General features: G+C 38.3%; 1 protein-coding gene across 1 annotated transcript in view; it reads right to left on the reverse strand.

Annotated features, from left to right (window-relative positions):
* LOC150082411 (glutamate [NMDA] receptor subunit 1-like) overlaps positions 1-24,859 on the reverse strand; it is a 514,944-nt gene that overhangs the window by 135,339 nt on the left and 354,746 nt on the right. The window contains exons 11-12 of the mRNA XM_090380513.1: positions 17,916-18,040; positions 5,232-5,396 (exon numbers count right to left, since the gene is read on the reverse strand). Coding sequence (XP_090236639.1) covers positions 5,232-5,396; positions 17,916-18,040 — 290 coding nt within the window. The remainder of the gene's footprint in view (positions 1-5,231; positions 5,397-17,915; positions 18,041-24,859) is intronic.

Here is a 24,859-nt window from a genome sequence, read left to right on the forward strand (position 1 = left end):
CCACTGGCTTCACTTCCTTGGATTTTATGTATTTTTTAACTAATAGCATAATCCCTCCTCCCTTCCTATCCAGTCTATCCTTACTGTAGACATTTTACTCCCCAAATTCCAGTTCTGCATTCCTTATATCTGTGTGACACCACGTCTCTGATATCCCAACAATATCTGCCTTTGTTGTTTTGAGCAATACCTCAAATTCATCAAATTTATTTACTAAACTCCTAGCATTGGTGTACACGCAAGTATACATGCACCTATTTCTATTCTTAGCTACCCTAACACAACCCATGTGTTTACTTGTACCGCAATGACTCCCAGCAGTCTCTGAAATATCCTGAATCTTGTTTTTCAGGCTTCTGCTCATTCCAATAGAAGCAGTGGAAGAATCTCTTTCACCTCTGCCAGTGGCTACTGTTAATCTATTCGTCTTTGTCTCCCCCCAAGCTAGCATTTTTCCGACCCACGTAACACTGCCTCGATAGCATCAGCAAATATTCTTGCATCCTTTCTATTTAAGTGTATCCCATCCCTGTAGAAGCAATCTCTCCTGTTAACAAGTACAGTCCAGGCTGAAAAAAATTCCACCCCTAAATTCTACTCCGAAAGCAGCCATATTGTGAAAGCACTCACACAATATGACATACAATTAAAATGATGCCTTTACGCTACATACATAGTTCAAATTTATGGGAAACTATGGTACTTATACTAATATTTTACAGTTTCTACTGTTAATATAATCATAGAAGCATTTGCTGTTTTTTTTGTTTTGCAGTCTTTGCCAGAGATCTCTCGTAATCTGCCTTAGCTTGACTAACCTCCTTTGTCACTTGAACAGACTAATTTATGTCTACCATAGGCTTCTGTATCACCTGATAAATTATATGCATCCCATACACGTTTCTCCTCTGCAACATGTCTCAATAGTTAATCTTAAACAGTATTTCTTTGTTGGTATGAAAAGTCTAGTACAGTACCTTCTTTGACTACTTCTCCGAATACTTCCCATTTAGAATTTGCTTTTGGTAACATTGCCAATTAATTATTACAATACTTATATTAATAATGACACTTACAATAATAATAATAATAATAATAATAATAATAATAATAATTATTATTATTATTATCAGTGGTATTAGTAGTATTATTCTTAAATATTAATGATAGGCAATCGTATTTGTACTGTTTGCACTATTTGTAAATTGTTGCTTGCCTCAGCAAAAGTTCATTAGTAACATGCATATGATAAAAAAATTTCATTTAGAGGAGTTTCTTCTGTAAACAGAAATTACATTATTGCACAGTGATGATTCAGACAAATCAGTGACATGCACCTCACACAAGTGTACTGCACAGTTCATTATATACACTTCCCACTTCCTGCAGGTACCACAATCACTGTCATCCTTTCCACCAAAGCAGCCAAGTCCATACCTTTTCCAGATTACATGGAAAAAGTGTGGGTTAAGGTTGGAGGAATTTATAAGGACTTTTTTCATGCCTTGAATGACTTGAATCTCAGAAATTCACAGTCAAGTAAACTGATGCCTCATGGCCTTAGCTTCTTTGATGTAAAAAAACAAACAACAACAACAAATAGCGAATATCATCTTTTAAGGGCACAAAAGGTGATATAGTTGCACACGTTGGCACTAATAATATTAGGAGTAGGAGACCGGCAGAATTACTTAACAAGTACAGGTCACTGTTGAACAAAAGCCGAGAATTAGGGTTGAATTTGAAAGTGTCTGCAATTCTGCCCAGACACGATAGGAGGGAGTATATGATGAGAGCCTTGTCAATCAATTCGGCCCTGGAAAGATTGTGCAAGGCTCAAGGGGTAGAGTTTTTTTCAGCCTGGACTGTACTTGTTAACAGGAGAGATTGCTTCTACAGGGATGGGATACACTTAAATAGAAAGGGTGCAAGAATATTTGCTGATGCTATCGAGGCAGTGTTAGGTGGGTCGGAAAACTGCTACCTTGGGGGGAGACAAAGACCAATAGATTGACAGTAGCCACTGGCAGAGGTGAAAGAGATTCTTGCACTGCTTCTATTAGAATGAGCAGAAGCCTGAAAAACAAGATGCATGGTATTTCAGAGACTGCTGGGAGCCATTGCGGTACAAGTAAACACATGGGTTGTGTTAGGGTTGTCCTTCCTAAGAATAGAAACAGGTGCAGGTATACTTGCGTGTACACCAATGCTAGGAGTTTAGTAAAGAAATTTGATGAATTTGAGGTATTGCTCAAAACATCAAAGGCAGATATTGTTGGGATATTAGAGACGTGGTGTCATACAGGTATAAGGGATGCAGAACTGCAATTTGGGGAGTACAACGTCTACAGAAAGGATAGACAGGATAGGAAAGGGGGAGGGGTTATGCTATTAGTTAAGAAACACATAAAAACCAAGGAAGTGAAGCCAGTCGACATCGCCGGACAGTGCAGTGTTGAGTCAGTTTGGTGTGACATAAGCATTGGGAGATCAAAATTGAGAGTAGGAGTGTGCTAAAGGCCTAACGACTCTGATGAGTATAATAAGGAACTGTACAGGGAAATAGAGTGGGCCAGTAAATCAGAGAGTCTTATAATGGGAGATTTTAATTTCCCAGATATTGACTGGAATTTGGGGGCTGGTTACTCACACACTAGCAGGGCTTTTGTGGATTTATTGGATGATTGTTTTCTACATCAGCATGTTCGGGAGGCAACTAGAGGGAGTAATACTCTTGATTTGATTATCAGCAGTGATTCTTCATGCATTAAGAATCTGCAGATAAATGAACCACTAGGTGGCAGTGATCACAGTGTGCTGAAATGGGATTTACTCAAAGAGGTAACTACCATTAGGGGTAAAGGGAAGGGTTATTGCTTCCATAAAGGCGACTACGATGGACTGAGACAGTATTTAAATTCTATACAGTGGGACCTACTGATGATGTTACCAACAGCAAATTCAAAATGGGAAGCATTCAAAGAACTTATCTTGGAAGCTACTAGGCTTTACATACCAACTAAGAAATATTGTTCAAAGTTTAGGCCAAAATGGATGTCAGATGAACTAATGAGGCATATGGCAGAGAAGAAAAATGCATGGGATACTTACAAATTAACATATGACACAGAAGCCTATGATAGATACAAGTTGATATGCAACCAAGTTACAAAGGAGGTTAGGCAGGCGAAGGCAGATTACGAGAAATCCTTGGCAAGGGATGCAAAGAAAAACAGCAAAGAGTTCTTTACTTATGGAAACTCTAGAAGGAAGGGGATGAATCAGATTGGTCCACTTGATATTGATGGGTCAACTGTTGATGATCCTGCTCAGGTAGCTAACAAACTAAATGAATATTTTGCATCGACATTCACACAGGAGGAGTTATTCAGCAAGGGGAATGCCAGAGGTGTATTCAACTCTAGCAGTAAGCTACAGAATCTTGAAATAACTGGGAGTAAAGTGGAGGAGAAACTGTTGAAGATAAACACAAGAAAGGCACCCGGGGTGGATGGGATCTATCCAGTTATATTAAAGGAGGCAGCAAAGGAAGTAAGCAAACCCTTAGCCATAATTATGAGAGCTTCCTTGGACTCAGGGGAGGTACCCATAGACTGGAAATGTGCAAATGTGACCCCAATTCACAAAGGAGGATCAAAGGCTGACACAAGAAATTATAGACCTGTGAGCTTAACTTCTGTTCCAGGAAAATTAATGGAGGCACTGGTTAAAGAAGCACTGCAGGTTCATTTAGACAACACTTCAGTTATAGCTCAGACACAGCATGGTTTTGTTAAGGGGAAGTCTTGCCTGACCAACTTGATTGGATATTATGATGCAGTCACAAAAGAACTGGATGCAGGGAATAACTTTGATATTATATACTTGGATCTTAGAAAGGCTTTTGATACTGTTGCACATGGAAGACTGCTACACAAATTGGAGCAGTGTGACATTGGAGGCAAATTGCTGCTATGGATAAAGGGGTGGTTTAGGGGGAGAAGCCAGGGAGTGGTAATCAATGGACACTGCTCATCGTGGACTAATGTTATTAGTGGAGTCCCTCAGGGCTCAGTGTTGGGTCCATTATTGTTTTCTGTATTTATAAATGATATTGATGATGGTATATCAAGCTTAATGTCCAAGTTTGCAGATGGTACAAAGGTTGGCAGGGTTGTCAAGGACACTACTGACACTATGCTGCTGCTGCAACAGGATCTGGAAAGGTTGAGCAGATGGGCTGAGAGGTGGCAAATGAAGTTTAACATTGACAAATGTAAAGTACTACAAATGGGAAACAGCAACCCCAGAGCAACATATCAACTCTGTGGTACTACACTGACAGTGGTAGAGAATGAAAGGGACTTGGGGGTGGTTGTGCAGGCAGATATGAAGTTCTCTGAGCAGTGCAGACAGGCTGCAAGAGTAGCTCATGGAGTATTGTCAATGATATACAGGAATTTTTCCAGCAGGGATAAGGAGGTGATTATTCCATTGTATAAGGCAATGGTCAGGCCACACCTAGAGTACTGTATACAGGTCTGGAGGCCTCATTTCAAGAAGGATGTAGAGCTGCTGGAACGAGTACAGAGAAGGGCAACAAGATTAGTGAATGGAACAAAGGGGTGCTCTTACGAAGAAAGGCTTAAGTTTTGCAAATTACAGTGTCTGGAGACTAGGCACCAGCGAGGTGATCTGATAGAGGTGTATAAAGCCTTGAATGGTTTAAGCATGCTCAATGCTGATGGGATTCTTCCTCTAGCTCAGAAAAATCACCTGAGAGGGCATAAATTCAAATTGAGGAAAGACAGATGTAGGATAGACGTGCGGAAATTTGCCTTTAGCCAGCGGGTGGTTGGTTGGTGGAACAGACTTCCATCCCTTGTGGTGGAGGTTGATAGCCTAAATAAGTTTAAGGCTCAGCTGGACAGGTATTTTGAATGAACAGAGGGGTGAAGTGGAAGTGGGTTTTTTTTTTTTTTTTTGGCTGATGCTGCATAAGCTTGCTTTCTTGCATCAAATGCCTCTACTAATGCTAATGCTAACAATGCTTTGCCCAGTCAGTGATGTGTTTCATTTGAAAAACCTTCACATTATTAGACTTAAAATAATTGCTATTATTTATTTTATCTATACTTGTCTCTTCTCTGCAGGGAATTCACAACCTAACAAATCAATATTATTAGTTGTTATGCTATGAAGAATTGCAATATACAAATAAATATGGCTACCTTTTTCTCTAATATTGTAATTCCCTGATATTTGAAAGGCTTGGAAAACTCAATATCTAGGGACCTTTCAGGGTTGATAGTGAGTGGAGCAACAACCATAGCTGCTCGCTCATAAACTAATTCTCCAACCATTCCAGTCCATACTTTCTTCTCAGAGCCATTTATCTATAAAAAAAAAAAGGGGGAAAAAAAAGAAGAAAATCGCAACATAAGCTATTTGATCAATAATGATAAAAATAAGCTACTTTATATTTATGGAAAAATAAGATCAACATAAGTATTTATAGCAAAATGGTCGAACTGTTGAGAGCCTGATATCCTTAATGAAAAAGACAGTGATCGATGGGCCTCATAAACTAAAAAGAGATACTTATAAGTCAGTAGTCAAGACATTGGTTATCAGTTAAAACACATGAACACAGAAAAGCTTCTAACATCCTTTTGTCTATATTACAAATGCTAAGTTTCAAAAAAGTGCACAGAATTAATTAAATAATGGTAAAAAGCATGTCTAATAAAACACAATTCTTAAATTTTTGAAAACAAAAGGTTTGTAGTCCAAAACTGGGTCATGATAATGTAATGAGAGCTACACTTCAGTCACATAATGAAAGGAAACTTTTAATTAATTGAACAGTTTTAACACCTTTATTGGTATTGGTATTTGTATTGATGTTTATTTGTATTGGGTATGAGGGGAACAGAGGATAAAATATGCCTATGCTTATGTTATAATTTTATGCAATAAATCAGTCCAGTTTGGCATCAGAGAAAATTATATATTCGTATTTGCTTAAGAAAGGTAAACAGTTTATTTAAATTTGCATTATTTCCAGTACATTGGCAAGTGATAAAGGAACTTGCAGCTGTGACAGTGAATGGAATGTACTTTTTCTGATATGAGCATAGTACATACAATCTAGGAGTATATGTTTGACAGTAAGTGGTGATGAACAATGCATGCATAGAGGTAGGTTATACCCCATATGAAGATACACATGGGTTGGGTGTGTATACCCAATGCATAATCTTGCTAGTACAACCTCTTCCTGATTTGCCTGTTCCTCAACCTCTCTCTGTTTTGCCTGAATCTAGAATTCCATAATGCTGGATTCTCTTTGATTTGAAGCAACTTGTTCATTTGTAGCTACAAGTTTTCGGACCACTAAAATGTACAGATTTTTTTAAAATTTTTTATTTATGCACTAAAAATAATCTATATATGGTACTTGGCAATTTCCTGGTGTTGTACTGTTTGGTTGTTTGGCTGCCTGATCTGCTCTTTCATTACCTGTCATACCAAAATGCCTGCCTGGGTATCACAGGGTAAGACCCCTACATTGGTCTTCACCTGTGCAGTAGCATTAATACAGGTATTAACTGTGGTATCACTTCTTCTCATTTCAACACAGAGCCTCAAAACTTATTTTAGAAGGTTATAATTCCTGCATATCTGTTCCCTTTGCTTGCAGGAATCTGAAGCATAACATCATTGGTAGCATGAAGTTTTACTTGCATACGAGGCTTATTTTGGAATTCCCATATATCAGGGGTGGCCAATGAGCTGATCTCAATCTACCAGTCGATCACGGATTTAATTTCGGTTGATCATGATGAATTTTAAATATACAGTCATCCCTCAATTTGTGCACCTTGTGCAATAAAATTTTTGAGATGGTAGATCGCGGCGCATTTTGAAGGAAAAAAGTAGATTGCATCACAAATTAAGTTGGCCACTCTGCCATATATGATCAAGCCAAGTTGTGAGCATAGCAGGGTATGAGTAACAGAATGTTAATAAAATTAACAATAATAATAATTAACACTAAGGTAACTTGTCACTTATAATCCTGCAGTTGTTGCACCAATGCAGAAACAAAATGGAGAAAAATATTGGTATTGGCAAATGATACAAGTCTTAAAAAACATGATGCAACGTTGTAGTCTAAGCAACAGGATGAATTGCTTCAGCACTGAGCTTCCTCAATCCATTCAAAGCCTTAAACCCTCAAAAAAGATCACCTCGCAGGTGCCTGGTCTCCAAACACAGAAATTTGAAGAACTGAATCCTTTCTTTGTAAGACCATTCTTTTGTTGCCCGACAAAACTCGTTGACCTTCTCTGAACTCATTCCAGCAGCTCTATATACTTCCTAAAATGAGGGCTACAGACCTTTATGTAGTACTCAAGATGTGGCCTAATCATTGCCTTGTACAATGCCTTAATCACCTCCTTATCCTTGTTAACAAAATTCCTGTATATCATTGACAAAACCTCAGGAGCTGTCATGGTAGCATATCTACACTGCTCAGAAAAACTGCACATCTGAATGCACAATTGCCGCTGGGTCTTTTTCATTTTCCACTACCCTGAGTGTAGTACCATACAGCTGGTTCATTACTCTACAGTTACTGCTACCCTTATGCAATACTTTGCATTTGTCAATGTTAAACTTCTGTTGCCACTTCTCAGCCCATATGCCTAACTTTTCTAAATCCTATTGCAACAAACCATCATTACTGTTATTAACCACCCTGCAAATCTTTGCATCATCTGCAAACTTGGACATTAAGCCTGATATGCCTTCATTGATATCATTAATAAACCCTGGGAACTCAACTTATACCTTTAGTCCATGAAGAGCAGTGTCCATCGATAATGACTCTGTCTTCTACCACCCAACTATCCTTTTATCTTTAGCAGCATATTGCCCATAATTCCACACTTCTCTAGTATGTACAGCAGTCTTTTATATGTAACAGTATCAAACGCTTTCGTAAAATCCAAATATATGATACAAAACTTATTTTTGTCCACCCAGTTCCTTTTTTTTTCTGCATCATAGTATTTAATGAAATCGGTTAGACAAGACAAGACAAGATACAGGAACGGGGTACACTTAAATAGAAAGGGTGCAAGAATATTTGCTGATACTGTCGAGGCAGAGTTAGGTAAGTCGGAAAACTCCTAGCTTGGAGGGATACACAGACTAAAAGGTTAACAGTGACCGTAGGTAGAGACAAAAGTGATTCTTGCACTGCTTCTACTAGAATGAGCAGCAGCATGGAAAGCAAGGCAATGGAGATTTCCACAACTGTTGGGAGTCATAGTGGAACAAATAAATATATGGGCTGTGTTAGGTAACTAAGAGTAGAAACAGGTGCATATATACTTGCATGTCCACAAATGCTAGGAGTATAGTTAATAAATTTGATGAGCTTGAAGTGCTAGTCAAGGCATCAAAGACAGATATTGATGGGATATCAGAGACATGGAGTCACACAGATATAAGCAATGCAGAATTTAAATTTGTGGAGAGAACCTACAGCACTTAGTACTGAGCATGGGTTGAAGGTTGAGAGGATACTTATTAACATTAGACTTATTTTTTCTGTAGATTATAATTTTCAAAAAATACATGTGAAGGGAAGTTGTTCCAGAAAATGGAAGTTGAAGGAATAAATGAGGAAGAAGAAAAGTTGGTTCTGTGAGTTTGAAGTTTGACAGTAAAAGGGTGCTGATCGGTTGCAGCACATGTTCGGTAGAACTTGTGCTAAAACCCGTAAAAATTGCTTCACTGTTAGAAAAGTTGGAATACAGAAAATCAAGTTTCAGAGAAAGGAAGTGAAACAGTTCTAAGTGACTGGTAGAGTGGGGAGAACGATAGAGGTAGCAGATGAATTTGACAGAATGGGGTAGAGAGATTTTAAGCCAGAGAAGATCAAAGAGAGGATATTCCAAATTACCAAGTTTCTAATAGGGAATATTAGAGCAGACATATACACAATATATTCACTGGATGATCCCTTTGAATCAAAAGGGATTATAGAGTGAATTAATCGGATGAGTGGTGGTTGAATAAACCGATAATTGGGATTCTGTCAGAAAATGTAAGTGGAGCTCGGCAGACTGTAAGTGGAAATGAACATCAATGAGATTGGAACTGAGACCATGTACATTTATGAAATGAATGAGGAAGTGTTTAGGAGTTGTTTAGATCTTTTCACAGATAAGTTTGTTCTGTTAGTTCGCCTATTCATGGACTCAGTGGATAATGTAAAAGGACGGGGGGGGGGTATTGTATGAAGTAATGAAATTTTTGGATATGGTGCACACATAGCAAGAATATACCCAGCTCCTTGGCATATCATGACATTGTCCCCTGCCATACAAACTACTTGGACTCCCTCCAGTCACTATCTGGCAGAGTAGAGGCAGCAAGATTATACACTAGCTGATCTGGATGCCTCCTAGAGGGTTGCCAATAGGTTCAGTTTGGTGGACTTTCTAGTGACATACCTGTGAACACCATTTTAGAGCTGCACTCTCTAAATGCAAGGAAGTATCCATCATAACCTGAAAAGAGCTCAATCATACTGAATGATGGAAGAGATGGGGGAGGTTTGTCAGAGCTTTGCTCTGGAGACTAAACATGGGTTTCACCACTTCAAGCAAAGCAATAAGCAAAGTGGTTGATGAGAGTCATCTACCACCTAGTACTGCCTGGTGACAGAGAGGGACAGAATTCCACTGTGTGGTGTGGACACCACATCTCAACCCCTGCTCACATTAGTTCACAATTGGGTGGTCTCATCCAGTATGTTAAGTGCCATATTTCAGAACCTACACATGGGGATTATACACAGGATTACTAATGGCCCCACCATTGTGAAGATGCAAGCAGAGGATTTGGTTTTGCAGAACGCCTAGACTTTGCTGAAATTTGGTCCTCTCGACACAAGTATCAACTGAATGTCAATTCCATAATCTTTATATTTATTGAACTTTCTATGCATTGATTATTACTGATTGAGCTTTCTATGCATTGATTATTACTGATTGAGCTTTCTATGCATTGATTATTACTGATTGAGCTTTCTATGCATTGATTATTACTGATTGAGCTTTCTGCATACTGACTCTAGTCCAGATTTTTTTATTATTATTATTTTTATTTAAAATTTATTAAGGTAGAGCCAGGCTGACTGCCCTACCAAATCAAAGATTCAAAGTGAGTGGATGTTTGTTACAAACAAACATCCTCTCACTTGGAACTTTTGTTATATTAAAATCTCTGTTGTAGTAAAACAAAGAACTTGAGACTATACTGCTTTAAGTAATAGGTTTAATAAAAAAAAATTATATATGCAAATATACTAATATAATCTGAAGCAATCTGTTCTGACAAAATCTGTGACAAATCAGAGATTCTATGTGAGATTTGGTTTGGTTTTGGTTTTTTATGGCACATGAGCAACTAAGGCTATGATGCACCAAGTCCAATATTAAAATACAAGTTAAAAATACATTGTTATATCAATATTCATAAATAGCTGAAAAACAAGAAAATTTAGACAAAAATAAAATCAGGTAAAAATATATACATGATGCCTACAAAAACATATATATGTATAAAAGTTTGTAATTTTTAATTTTTAAAAATTTAAAAATTGTGGACATATCGTCTTTATCAGATTTTATTTGACTGAGCTTTCACTCAGTCCGTTTAAATCTGACTGAATATATAAGGCTCAGTCAGATGGCTAAAGGCACTAAAACATAAATGGCAAGCATTTAAAAATCTAGGACAGTCAATAACGATACATTTCAATGTTAAAATGGAGTCACAATGCTCGCACATAGGACAGTCATTAGCCCTCAGCAGAAAAGCATGCATCAGATCACTGTGTCCTATGTGGAGAGGAGCTAGAACAATTTCCTTGTTACAGTCGGTGTGCAGACTAAACAGCCAATGTTTGATTACAGGTTTAATCCCAATGTGGCTGGGGATCCAGCAGAAGTGAATATAAAATTCCAATTCAGAAAGGAAATGCTTTCTTTGCTATACCCAGGATAGGATTGGATGAAGATTGGGGCTCATTGATGACAAAGCTTTGTCATCAATGAATTGAGCAAATCAATATATTTAATGCATTTTTGGTGGTTGTGTGTTTGTATGTGATCCAAGGTTGGTTCAATTGCATGCAGCTCAGCAGTCAATATAGAATGGACTGTTAATAAAAACCAAATGGTAAGGCAATTTGCTACTGCCTCTAAGTTAGTGAAAAGCAGCACAGGTTGGAATAGGGTTTGATTGCCCACAAGGACTGCAAATCATCAATGGGTAGGTTCCTCCCCAGTTCTGTCCTTTTAGCATTAGCATTAGTAGAGGCACATGAACCCTTCCCATTTCACTGATCCATGCATTCCAAATGTTTATCTAGTTCTACCTTGAATTTATTTAAGCTATCAACATCCACAACAAAAGATGGAAGTTTGTTCCAGCAATCAACTACCAGCGGGCTAAAGGATCACCATGCACGTGCCTAGTCTCCAAAAACTGTAATCTACAAATCTGAAGCCTTTCTTCATAAGACCAACCCTTTGTTCCCTTCACCAGTTTTGTTGCCATTCTCTGGACTCATTCTAGCAATTCTATATCCTTCCTAAAATGAGGCTTCCAGACCTGTACTCAGTTTTCAAGGTGTAGCCTGGCCATTGCCTTACACAAGGGGATAATCACCTCCTTATCCCTGCTCACAAAATTCATGTATATCATTGACAAGACCCCATGACCTACTCTGGCAGCCTGTCTGCACTGCTCAGAAACTTCATACCTGACTGCACAATTTCCACCAGGTCTCTTTCATTCTTCATTACCCTGAGTGTAACACTGCATAGTTCGTACATTTCTATGGTGTTACTGCTACCCATATGCAGTACTTTGCATTTATAAATGTTAAAATTCAGTTGCCACTTCTCAGTCCATATACCCAACTTTTCCAGATCCTGTTGCAGCAGCATACTGTCATTAACAACTCTGCCAACCTTTGTATCATCTACAAACTTGGACATTAATTTTATACATTTTGTACATTGGACATTTTATACATATAAAATAACAGGTGACACAGAAGCCTATGGTAGATATAAGCTGGTCTGTAACCAAGTCACAAAGGAGGTTAAGCAGGTGAAGGCAGGTTGAGAGAAATCTTTGGCAAAGGATGCAAATAAAAACAGCAAATAGTTCTTTACTTATGTAAACTCTAGAAGGAAGGAAATAAATCAGATTGCTCCACTTGATATCGATGGTTCAACTGTTGATGATCCTGCTCAAGCAGCTAACAAACAATACGAATATTTTACATCTACATTCACACATGAGGAGTTATTCAGGTAGGGGAATGCCAGAGGTGTATTAAACTCTGGCAGTAAGCTAGATAATCTTGTAATGACTGAGGGTAAAGTGGAGGAGAAATTGTTGAGGATAAACATAAGAAAGGTACCTAGGGTGGATGAAATCTATCTAGTTATATTAAAGGAAGTGGCAAAGGAAGTAAGCAAACCCTTAGCCATAATCATGAGAGCTTCCCTGGACACAGGGGAGGTACCCATGGACTGGAGATGTGCAAATGTGACCCCAATCTACAAAGGAGGATCAAAGGAAGACACAGGTAATTACAGACCTGTTAGTTTAATTTCTGTCCCAGAGAAATTAATGGAAGCACTGGTTAAAGAAGCACTGCAGGATCATCTAGACAAGACTTCAGTTATAGCTCAGACAGAGCATGGGTTTGTAAGGGGGAAGTCTTGTCTGACCAATTTCATTGGACACTATGATGTAGTCACAAAGGAACTGGATGCAAAGAATAATTTTGATATTATATATTTGGATCTTAGAAAGGCCTTTGATACTGCTGCACATGGAAGACTGCTGCATAAATTGGAGCAGTGTGGCATTGGAGGCAAATTGCTGCTATGGATAAAGGGATCGTTGAGTGGGACAAGACGGAGTGGTAATCAATGGACACTGCTCTTCATGGACTAATGTTATTAGTGGAGTCCCTCAGGGTTCAGTGTTGGGTCCATTGTTGTTTTCTGTATTTATAAATGATAAATACAGATGATAAATATTGATGATGGTATATTAGGTTTAATGTCTAAGTTTGCAGGCAATATGAAGGTTGGCAGGGTTGTTAATGACAATAATGACAGTACGCTGCTGCAACAGGATCTAGAAAAGCTGAGCAGATGGGCTGAGAAGTGACAAATGAAGTTTAACATTAACAAATGTAAAGTACTACATATGGGAAGCAATAACCCCAGAGAGGGGGCTTAGAGGGGAACAGGTATCCTGTGTGTTATCAGACACTCAGCCTAAAACACTGATGGATCCAATATCTCTCTATTGCAGAAGATTTAGGAGAAGTCCGGTTGGCCTGCCTCCCTAAAATCCACTCATGCACACCTTCTTGATGGTAAGCCCTGTTACGTCACTTAGGTGGCAACGAACGTGTAGAGTGGTTCTCTTCAAGACGCCTGGTCAGCGTGAAGAGGAAAAGACCAAACCCTCCAGCAATGAGAGCACAACAATACAAATGGCCCTCAGTCCCCAGCAGCTTTCACTCTCCCTCTTACGGCAGCGAGAGGATCAGAGTGGAAGCAGAGGGTGCTAAGAATCTCTGGGTACGACCAGGCTGCCATGCACGGAAATTGAACCTGGCCTGTTATAACGTACAATCACTCATCGGTGAAGACAGGATATTAGAGCTGGAAAAGGAATTAGAAAATGTGAATTGGAATATCATCGGTTTGGCTGAAACAAGAAGAAGAAATGAATCACTTATAAGTTTATCAAGTGGAAATCTGCTGTATACCAATGGAAACAGTGAAAGGAGTGAAGGTGGAGTTGGGTTTCTGGTCCATAAAGATTTTAAAAACAACATTTTGGAATTCAAAAGTACATGACCAAGGGTGTCAAGACTAATACTGAAGATTTCTAAGAGGTACAAGCTAAAGATTATAATGATTTATGCACCAGCATCGAGCCATGATGATGAAGAGGTTGAAGAAATGTACACTGAAATTGAGAGTCTTCTAGATGAGCAGAAAACCCACTACACTATTATTATGGGGGACTTCAATGCTAAGGTTGGAAAAAGGCAAAACAGCGCAGAAAGAGGAACTATAGGAAATTTTGGAATTGGTGAAAGAAATAAAAGAGGTGAAAGACTTGTGGAATTTGCAGAATCTCAAGGAATGTCAGTAATGAACACTTTTTTCAAGAAAAGGGTGAACAGAAAGTGGACATGGAAGAGTCCAAATGGATTAACAACTAATGAAATCGACTTCATCCTCACTAACAGAAGATATATTGTGAATGATGTTACCGTCCTGAATAAGGTAAATGTTGGAAGTGATCACAGAATCGCAAGATGTACACTTGATATAGATGTAGGAAAGGAAAGGAAAAAACTGACTCGAGTAAATAATACAAAGGTCTTTGAAATAACAGAGGAGGAGAAAAAGCAGTATGTACTGGAACTTAAGAACAAGTTTGAGCTTCTGCAGACTGCTCAGGACCAAGATATCGACGAGGAATATTACAACTTTCTGAAAGTGATAAAGCCCAAGAAACCTATAGGGAAACAGAAATCCAAAGAAGAAAAAAATTAGTCAAGAAACACTTGTCATGATGAACCAAAGACGACAAATGAAGAGCAAGAAAAACACTGACAGGGAGAAAATTGAGTATACTGAGTTATGCAAAGCCATTAGAAAGAGACTCAGAGAGGACATAAGAAGATTTAACACAAGAAAAGTAGAACAAGCATTAAGGGAAAACAAAGGATTTAAATCAGCAGCCATGAGCAGTAATACAGAAAGACAAATGATACTGAAACTGAAGAATAGCGATGGTGTACTTATAAACAGCAGAGAAGGCATAATTCAAATATCAGAAGACTACTATAGAGAATTATACAAGGAGCGAGGGAATGATACCAGCAGTGGGGAAGATGGATTCCAAAGTAGCAACACATACGACATACCCGATATTCTTCCTGATGAGGTAGAACATGCATTGAAGAAAATGAAGAATCGGAAAGCCCCGGGGGAAGATGAAGTTACTGTACAGTTGTTAAAATTGGGAGGAAGAGACATAACACAAAAACTGGCAAGGCTCTTCACAAAGTGCATTAGAAAAGGTGTGATGCCTAAGCAGTGGAATAATGCAATCATAGTTTTGCTTCATAAGAAAGGAGATAAATCAGAAATTGGAAATTATAGACCAATTAGCTTGTTATCCCATATCTACAAGTTGTTCACAAGGGTCATTACTAACAGATTAGAAAGAATACTTGATGAGAATCAACCGAAAGAGCAAGCTGGCTTTAGGACAGGATTCTCAACTATGGATCACCTTCACGTAATATCACAGCTAATGGAGAAAGCAAATGAATATAAAACACCATTATGCCTGGCATTTGTGGATTATGAAAAGGCATTTGACTCTATACAGCATAAGGCAATGTTTCAGGCACTGGAAAGACAAGGCATAGATACTCCATATATTATGATTTTGAAGAAAATATATGAGAGTGCTACATCTTTTATTAGACTAGACAAAGACAGTAGCAAATTTAAAATCGAGAAAGGAGTTCGACAAGGAGACACAATATCTCCGAAGCTGTTTACTGCTGCCCTTGAGGAAGCTTTCAGAAGATTAGACTGGTCGCAGAAAGGAGTCAATGTGAACGGAGAGTACCTAAACCATTTACGATTTGCAGATGACATTGTGGTCATAAGCCACGATCCCAAAGAATTAGAGGAAAATCTTAATCAGTTATGCACAGTTAGTAAGGATTTTGGACTAAAGATGAATATGGCTAAAGTAATGATGAAGAAGTATGCCACGGAAAGGGAAATAATGATTGAAGGAGCAGTAATTGAAAAGGTGGAGTCATATACTTATCTGGGACAAGTTATTAGCTGTAATAATGATAAATGGCTGGAAGTCAAGAGAAGAATAAATTTTGGATGGATAGCATTCTGGAAATATAGTCACATACTGAAGAGCAATATCCCAGTTTGTCTGAAACATAAAATAATGAATCAATGTATACTCCCCACCATGACTTATGGAAGTGAAACTTGGGCACTCACCAAAAGAATGGAAGAGAAGCTAAGAACTACACAGCGAAGAATGGAACGAATTATATTGGGAATCAGACTGTTAGATAAGAAGAGAAACACATGGATTAGGCAGCAAACTCAAGTAAAGGACATTCTTATCAAAGCTAAAGAACTAAAATGGTCTTGGGCAGGACACATAGCTCGAAGACATGATGACAGATGGACTAAGAAAATAACAGAATGGTACCCAAGAGGAGCTAGAAGAAAACCTGGAAGACAAAGGCGGAGATGGATAGATGAAATTCATGAGTTTTTGAGTAGTAAATGGATGGCCAGTGCTCAAAACAGAAAGAACTGGAAAGTTGCTGGAGAGGCCTTCATCCTGCAGTAGATTGAAAATGGCTGATGATGATGATGAACCCCAGAGTAATGTATCAACTCTGTGATACTACACTGACAGTGGTAGACTGTCAGTGTAGACAGTCTACCACTGTCAGTGTAGATGGACAGATAAAATTCATGAGTTTGTGGGTAGTAAATGGATAGCCATTGCACAAATCAGAAGGAACTGGACAGTTGCTGGAGAGGCCTTTATCCTGCAGTGGATTGAAAATGGCTGATGATGATGATGAAGGCTGTGAGAGGAGAAAATAAAATGAATGAGGGTGAAATTTTTACTGTCATAAATGATTACAGAACTAGGAGCCATAAATTCAAATTACAGGTAAGGAGGGAGGAAGTAATGGTAAATCCCCACCTGCTACACCCAATGCATTCCACTCAATGCCACCCATGATCCTCTGACAGAAGGATATTAGAATAATTCTGAACAATGTTGATGCCAAGAAGGCTGCAGGTCCTTGTATCACTTCTCCACTTGTTATTAAAATCTATGTTCCTCAGATGTGTCACCTTTTACACTTTCTTATTCCACTTTATTTATTTTTCCTTCTGCTTGGACATTTGCATATCCAGCCAATTCCTAAAAAGGATGACATATCCCTTCTGTCTAGTTAGCATCCTATCGCACTAACCTCTACTCATTCCAAAGTAATAATAAATAATTTTTTTGTTTATATCCTGTGACAACTATGTAAGGTCAGGAGAGTTCACAAGATAGAAAGAATACAAGAATATTATACTATATTTAGTAGTTATACAAGTGTTTTGAACCACAAACACTCAAAGAAATTGCACTTTTGTATCCACACTTAACCACTCAGCTAGAGAGGCTTGATAATGAAGAAATCCATCAACTGCTAGCTCTTAAACTATCATAAAAACTTCAATGTGATCAACAACTGCCAATATGGATTCTGTTAGTGTTAATCCACTGGTGATATTTTGGCTTATGTCATCATCTTTCAAAAATTTGACAGAAAAATTGAGTGAAACTCAAGCAGTTGGGTTTGACCCAACTTGACATTTCCAAGGCTTTTAATCATGAGGCATAAAGGCCTTCTAATAAGCTCCCATCTTATGGATTGCCAGCTGTTTCTTTTTGCAATTGGGTATACAGCTTTCTCTCTGACCATTTACAGTGGGTGATGGCTCCCTCTCTTCTATCTTCTCCACTAAAGCTGCTGTTCTCTAAAGATTAGGTTAGGGTTAAGATTCTTTCTCCCACTCTTTCCTTCTTGATATTAATGACCTTCTTAAAGACTGGAAATCCTATTCACTGTCCATAGCTCTGCTGACGATAGCAATAGCACACTACATTCCACTTACAGAAAATTTTGTTGTAAACATATAACAAATATTTTTACTTACATAATCAAAGCTACCATACTGGCCATCTTCTATTTGCCACAGATCATATGTGAAGTTCAGTTCTTTGGCAAGAGCCTTCAGCAGATCCATGCAATATCCACGACAACAGAAATTATATACATTTCCTATAAGGAATGTAAACCTTCTGTGAGTTCCTTTAAAAAGTATACTAGAAGTAGAATATTTATAATAGTAATTATAGTCAGCACTATTAAAAACTATTAAATCTGCACATTGAAACATAATTAGCATTATAATTAGAGTTAGGAGAGGCATATGCAAGATTATATAGCATCAGTCAAGCAAAAAAAAAAAAAAAAAAAAAAAAATCCCATTTCACCCATCCTCTCGGATGGCTCCATTCACTCTAAAATTTGTCCAGTTTTTCCTTGAATTTATTTAAGCTATCAACTTCTACAATGACAGATGGAAGTTTATTCCAACAATCAACTACCTGTTGGCTAAAGGCAAATTTCTGCACATGTATTCTACAACTGTCTTTCCTCAATTTTAATTCATGTCCCATTAGGTTTGTAATCTGAGCAAGAGGAAGAATTCCATCAGCATTGAGCCTGCTTAAACCATTCAAGGTTTGAGCAGGCTCCTTATACACCTCAATTAAGCCTTTCTTGGTAAGAAAGGCTTAATTGAGGAGCCTTCATCCTCCTCACAAAGCTGGTTACCCTTCTCTGTACTCATTCTAGCAACTCTACGTTCTTCCTAAAATGAGGTCTCCAGACCTGTATGCAATACTCAATGCATGGCCTGACCATTGCCTTATACAAAGGGATAATCACCACCTTTTCCCTACTAGCAAAATTCCTGAAGAACCCATGGTTTGGTTTGGTTTCTTTAGGTTTTTTATTATTATTATTATTATTATTATTATTAGCCATATGGTTCAAGGAAGCCTGAGACATGCTGCACCAGCCAAAACAAAATTATTGGTGCATTAGCAACTGAGGCTATAATGTGCCAAAACCAGGTCATTTAAAATATCAGTGACCTAAAGAATTAGGTCACTATGTCAAACCAAATAATGAAAAAGACATAAAAATATATAAAATATAACTATAAAGATCTAACAATAAAAAGGTTTAATTGATTTTAAATAACTAAAAACAGAAAAAACTTTGTCATTATCTGATAAAATCTGACTGAGTGTATAAGGCTCAGCCAGATGCCTAAAAGCGGTAAAATATAAAACACATTCGTGTCTATAAAATGGACACTTGATTAAAATATGACAAATTGTTAAAAACAAGCCACAATTCTCACACATAGGAGAGTTATCTGTTCTTAGCAGAAATGTATGCATAAGATGACTGTGTCCTATGCGGAGGCGTTCCTCTCTGCGGTTCCTGCACAGCCTTGACTGCCAGCAACGAATTACAGGCTTTATCTGGTAGAGCTTGTTTGTGACCTGCCCATTCCAAGATTGTTGCCGTTGGGAGAGTAATTTACAGTGTATCACTTGCCTGTAGTCTGTACAGGGGGGCAATGAGCGTTATGGGGTTTTGGTGATCCGGCTGCAACATCTGCAGTTCATTTCCCCGGCTTGGAATTCAGCAGAAACAAATGTCAAATGAACACTTAGAAAGACAATGTAATGTCTGCTGGATTTGGGTCAGGAATAGATGAGTATTATGCCTCACCCCCAATAAAGCCTGCAGTATGCTTTGAGAGGCAGTATACTCCATACATCTTTGGTACTTGTCAGTTTTAATGTGGTCCAAGGCTAATTGTATAGCACACAACTCAGCTGTGTATATATATATATATATATATATATATATGCTGCAGTCATGGGGAATCTTCCCAGATATAGTACTATCTGGAAAGACAGCAGCAAATCCCGTAGAAAACTGGACTTTGATCCATCAGTGAAGAGAGACAAGAAGTCAGTGTTTGGTTTAGTGTGCAGCATAGAGTTGTTGGTAGACAGAAGAAGGGGTTTTGGCCTTTCCCCAGTTTTTAATAAAGAAGTTGCATGATGAAACTTCTTTATTAAAAACTATTTTGCAACTTCTTTTTAATAAAGAAGTTGCAAAGTCCAGTTTACAAGCTTTCCAGGGTGGAACTAGTTGCCTTGGTGACTGGGCAACACTGTCTACCATGATGTCGAGCTCTCTGAGCAGCTCTTGGACATGGATATCAACGGGACAGTTGGCAGTCTAACGGGTGTTATAAAGAGTTTCCATCGTGGCTCAAAGATAGAAGCCCACATTGGGTTGTCTGGCAGGGATTTCAATTTAAAAGTATATTTTAGTGACAATTCCTTTCATTGAAGCAATAGTGATGGTTCATCTGCTTCAACGTATAAACTCTGGACAGGGGGTGTTCTAAATGCTCCAGTAGCATTACGGATGGCTTGGTGGTGAACTGGATCTAGCCACCTAAGTACGCTGTTTCTAGCTGATGGTAACACTTGGGACCCATAGTCTAATTTAGATCAGATAAGAGTATGATAAAGGCAGAATAAAATGGAGCAGTCTGCTTCCCATTTATTAGAGGTTCAACCCTCTCGTGTACTTTGTCTGCACTTGACAGATATATCATAGAAATGTCAACTTCTTATTGAAAATGAGCCCCAAGAATTTTGTGTCAGATACTACTGGAATGATGTTTAGTCCAAGTTTAAGTTCTGGTTCAGGGTGAGGGTTCCGTTTGTGACAAAAGTGTACGAAGACAGTGTGGCGAGAACCTGAAACCATTAGGCTCTGCCCAAGAGTTGATGTGGTCAATGGTATGGTGCAATTGTCTTTCAATGAATATTGCATGACTGCAAAAAGATGCCAAAGTCTACAAAGAGGGCACTTTTTACAGTAAGAGGAAGTTGTTCAGTAATACAGTTAACTCAGATATAGCAAAAAGCGTAACACTTAGATCATTCTTCTCTTTCTTGGTGATTCCCTTCTACTTTTGACTCTCTCTCTCTCTCTCTCTCTCTCTCTCTCTCTCTCTCTCTCTCTCTCAGGGTTACTCGGGAACTTTTTTTTTTTCCTGGTGCAGCATAAGCCTCAGGCTTCCTTGCATCATATGGATATTAATAATAATAATAATAATAACTGATCCTTGTGGAACTCCCTCTTCTTGACAAAATGGCTGAGAGGGGATTGATCCTACACGAACTTGGAAATACTAGTTTGAAAGGAAGTTTTTAATAAAGATGATTGGTGTCTCCTAAGACCAAAGTTATATATGTCGTTTAAAATTCTGTATCTCCAGCCATGTCATACACTTTTTCCATATCAAAGAAAACCGTCACCTGGAGCTCGCATTTCAGGAAATCATCACAAATAGATGTTTCCAATCGTATTGAATAGTCGAGTGTTGACCTATTCCCTCAGAAGCCACATTGTGTCCTGGAAAAGGGGTCATTAGCTTCTAAGTAACATAAAAGGCAAGTGTTTACCAGTTTTTTTTAATTTTTTTTGTATTAATTTTTATGTAATTTTTTTAATATTTTTGGATCCTTTCCTGGTTTCAGATGTTGCAAGGATGGTTGCCATATGCCATGTGTCCAGAAATGTCTCTTCAATATAGATTCTATTATAGAGACAGAGCAAGCAATCCATCGATTCTGATGAAAGATGTTTAATCACCTCATAATGGATGCCATCTGGCCCAACAGCACTTGCCTTGGATAGTGAAAGTGATGCTTTCAGCTCCCACTGTGTAATGGGCTGATTGTAACTTTCACAACTGTTAGAAGACAGCTTCAGCTGATGTTTTTCTGATTAGCATTAGCATTAGTAAAGGCATTTGATGCAAGAAAGCAAGCTTATGCAGCATCAGCCAAAAAAAAAAAAAAAAAAACCCACTTCCACTTCACCCCTCTGTTCGTTCAAAATACCTGTCCAGCTGAGCCTTAAACTTATTTAGGCTATCAACCTCCACGACAAGGGATGGAAGTCTGTTCCACCAACCAACCACCCGCTGGCTAAAGGCAAATTTCCGCACGTCTATCCTACATCTGTCTTTCCTCAATTTGAATTTATGCCCTCTCAGGTGATTATTCTGAGCTAGACGAAGAATCCCATCAGCATTGAGCATGCTCAAACCATTCAAGGCTTTATACACCTCTATCAGATCACCTCGCTGGTGCCTAGTCTCCAGACATTGTAATTTGCAAAACTTAAGCCTTTCTTCGTAAGAGCACCCCTTTGTTCCATTCACTAATCTTGTTGCCCTTCTCTGTACTCGTTCCAGCAGCTCTACATCCTTCTTGAAATGAGGCCTCCAGACCTGTATACAGTACTTTAGGTGTGGCCTGACCATTGCCTTATACAAGGAAATAATCACCTCCTTATCCCTGCTGGAAAAATTCCTGTATATCATTGACAATACTCCATGAGCTACTCTTGCAGCCCATCTGCACTGCTCAGAGAACTGCATATCTGCATGCACAACCACCCCCAAGTCCCTTTCATTCTCTACCACTGTCAGTGTAGTACCACAGAGTTGATACGTTGCTCTGGGGTTGCTGTTTCCCATGTGTAGTACTTTACATTTGTCAATGTTAAACTTCATTTGCCACCTCTCAGCCCATCTGCTCAACCTTTCCAGATCCTGTTGCAGCAGCATAGTGTCAGTAGTGTCCTTGACAACCCTGCCAACCTTTGTATCATCTGCAAACTTGGACATTAAGCTTGATATACCATCATCAATATCATTTATAAATACAGAAAACAATAATGGACCCAACACTGAGCCCTGAGGGACTCCACTAATAACATTAGTCCACGATGAGCAGTGTCCATTGATTACCACTCTCTGTCTTCTCCCCCTCAACCACCCCTTTATCCATAGCAGCAATTTGCCTCCAATGTCACACTGCTCCAATTTGTGTAGCAGTCTTCCATGTGCAACAGTATCAAAAGCCTTTCTAAGATCCAAGTATATAATATCAAAGTTATTCCCTGCATCCAGTTCTTTTGTGACTGCATCATAATATCCAATCAAGTTGGTCAGGCAAGACTTCCCCTTAACAAAACCATGCTGTGTCTGAGCTATAACTGAAGTCTTGTCTAAATGATCCTGCAGTGCTTCTTTAACCAGTGCCTCCATTAATTTTCCTGGAACAGAAGTTAAGCTCACAGGTCTATAATTACTTGTGTCAGCCTTTGATCCTCCTTTGTGAATTGGGGTCACATTTGCACATCTCCAGTCCATGGGTACCTCCCCTGAGTCCAAGGAAGCTCTCATAATTATGGCTAAGGGTTTGCTTACTTCCTTTGCTGCCTCCTTTAATATAACTGGATAGATCCCATCCACCCCGGGTGCCTTTCTTGTGTTTATCTTCAACAGTTTCTCCTCCACTTTACTCCCAGTTATTTCAAGATTCTGTAGCTTACTGCTACAGAATCTTGATAACATTAGTCCACGATGAGCAGTGTCCATTGATTACCACTCTCTGTCTTCTCCCCCTCAACCACCCCTTTATCCATAGCAACAATTTGCCTCCAATGTCGTACTGCTCCAATTTGTGTAGCAGTCTTCCAGATTATTTAATTTTTTCTCGTCCTCAGCAACACAATGGGAAATTTTAATGAAATCTTTAAAATTGTCACTTAAAAGTTTTCTGATGCAAGGGGGTCATCAAAGGTCAATGCAATAAAGTCGCTTTGTATACAATTATCTGAAGTAAAGAAAGGATTAGAAATTATTGCAAATGATTTATCAAATGCAAAACATTTGCTGTTACAAATTAATTATAGATTTATCTGACCTCTTTCTGTGTGGAATAAAATTCTGTGATGCATTAAAATTCTGGGAGTACAATGAATTTACATTCAATATGCCTACAATGTCCACACTTGATAACTTGACTAGTACTTCAAATTCATCAAATTTGTTTACTGCACTTAAGCTTTAAAAATGATTTATCAAATGCAAAACATTTGCTGTTACAAATTAATTATAGATTTATCTCAACTCTTTCTGTGTGGAATAAAATTCTGTGATGCATTAAAATTCTGGGAGTACAATGAATTTACATCCAATATGCCTACAATGTCCACACTTGATGACTTGACTAGTACTTCAAATTCATCAAATTTGTTTACTACACTTCAAGCTTTACTGTAAATGACTGTTTTTGTTTTGAGTAACCCTAATACAGTCCATTTACGTGCTTGTCCTGTGAGAATCTGAGATTTTGTAGATATTACTTAGTATCGGTAACGGTATCAAATCCACGTGTCCCAAACCAAATTTTTTTTTTAACCAAATTTAGTCGATTTATTAACCAACTGTTATATCAAATTATCTTCTATAAGTAGATTATAGACCTAGTCAGGATCCTTAGTTTATTCGAAATTGAGATAGCGAGATTTGGAAGCTAATCAATACTTACGAGTCCGTAGAAATACCGTTCGTGAATTTTACACGATAGCATAAGCTTAGTGTCGTATAGTGCATAATATAATATTGTCAATTAATCAGTAAATCTATTAATCTTGATAAACTTTATTGTCAATTAAATTGTACTTTTAACTCTATATATATATATATATATATATGTAACGACTTAATCTAACAAATAATTAATACATAACTATAGTGGTACACGTGATACGGAAGTTGTATAAAGGGAACTCGTAGAAAACACTAGATACCGAAAAAAATATATATATAACATAACTGTTTTGGGATATAACTTAAGGATTTAATTTTTATTTTGAATTTTATTGAATTAAATCGGAATCATGACTCTGACCAGAGCAGCAAAGCAAAAGGCTCAAGCTAATGGGAGTGCTGTGGTTCAGGGGAGAACTGAGGGGGGGCAGTTGCCCTCTGAATCACAGTCTATTAAAATGCACTGTTTGCTTGATGTTTGCGGAGCAGTCGGGTACGGGACATGATACTGCCAAGGGGGATGTCTTTGTGTGTGCACGATGTAAGGAGTGCAAGGAAATCAGGCGACAACTCAGCGTTGTTAT

This window comes from Mastigoproctus giganteus, chromosome 8 (genome assembly GCF_048544385.1).
Source record: "Mastigoproctus giganteus isolate SK-2022 chromosome 8, ASM4854438v1, whole genome shotgun sequence".
NCBI classification, from domain to species: domain Eukaryota; kingdom Metazoa; phylum Arthropoda; class Arachnida; order Uropygi; family Thelyphonidae; genus Mastigoproctus; species Mastigoproctus giganteus.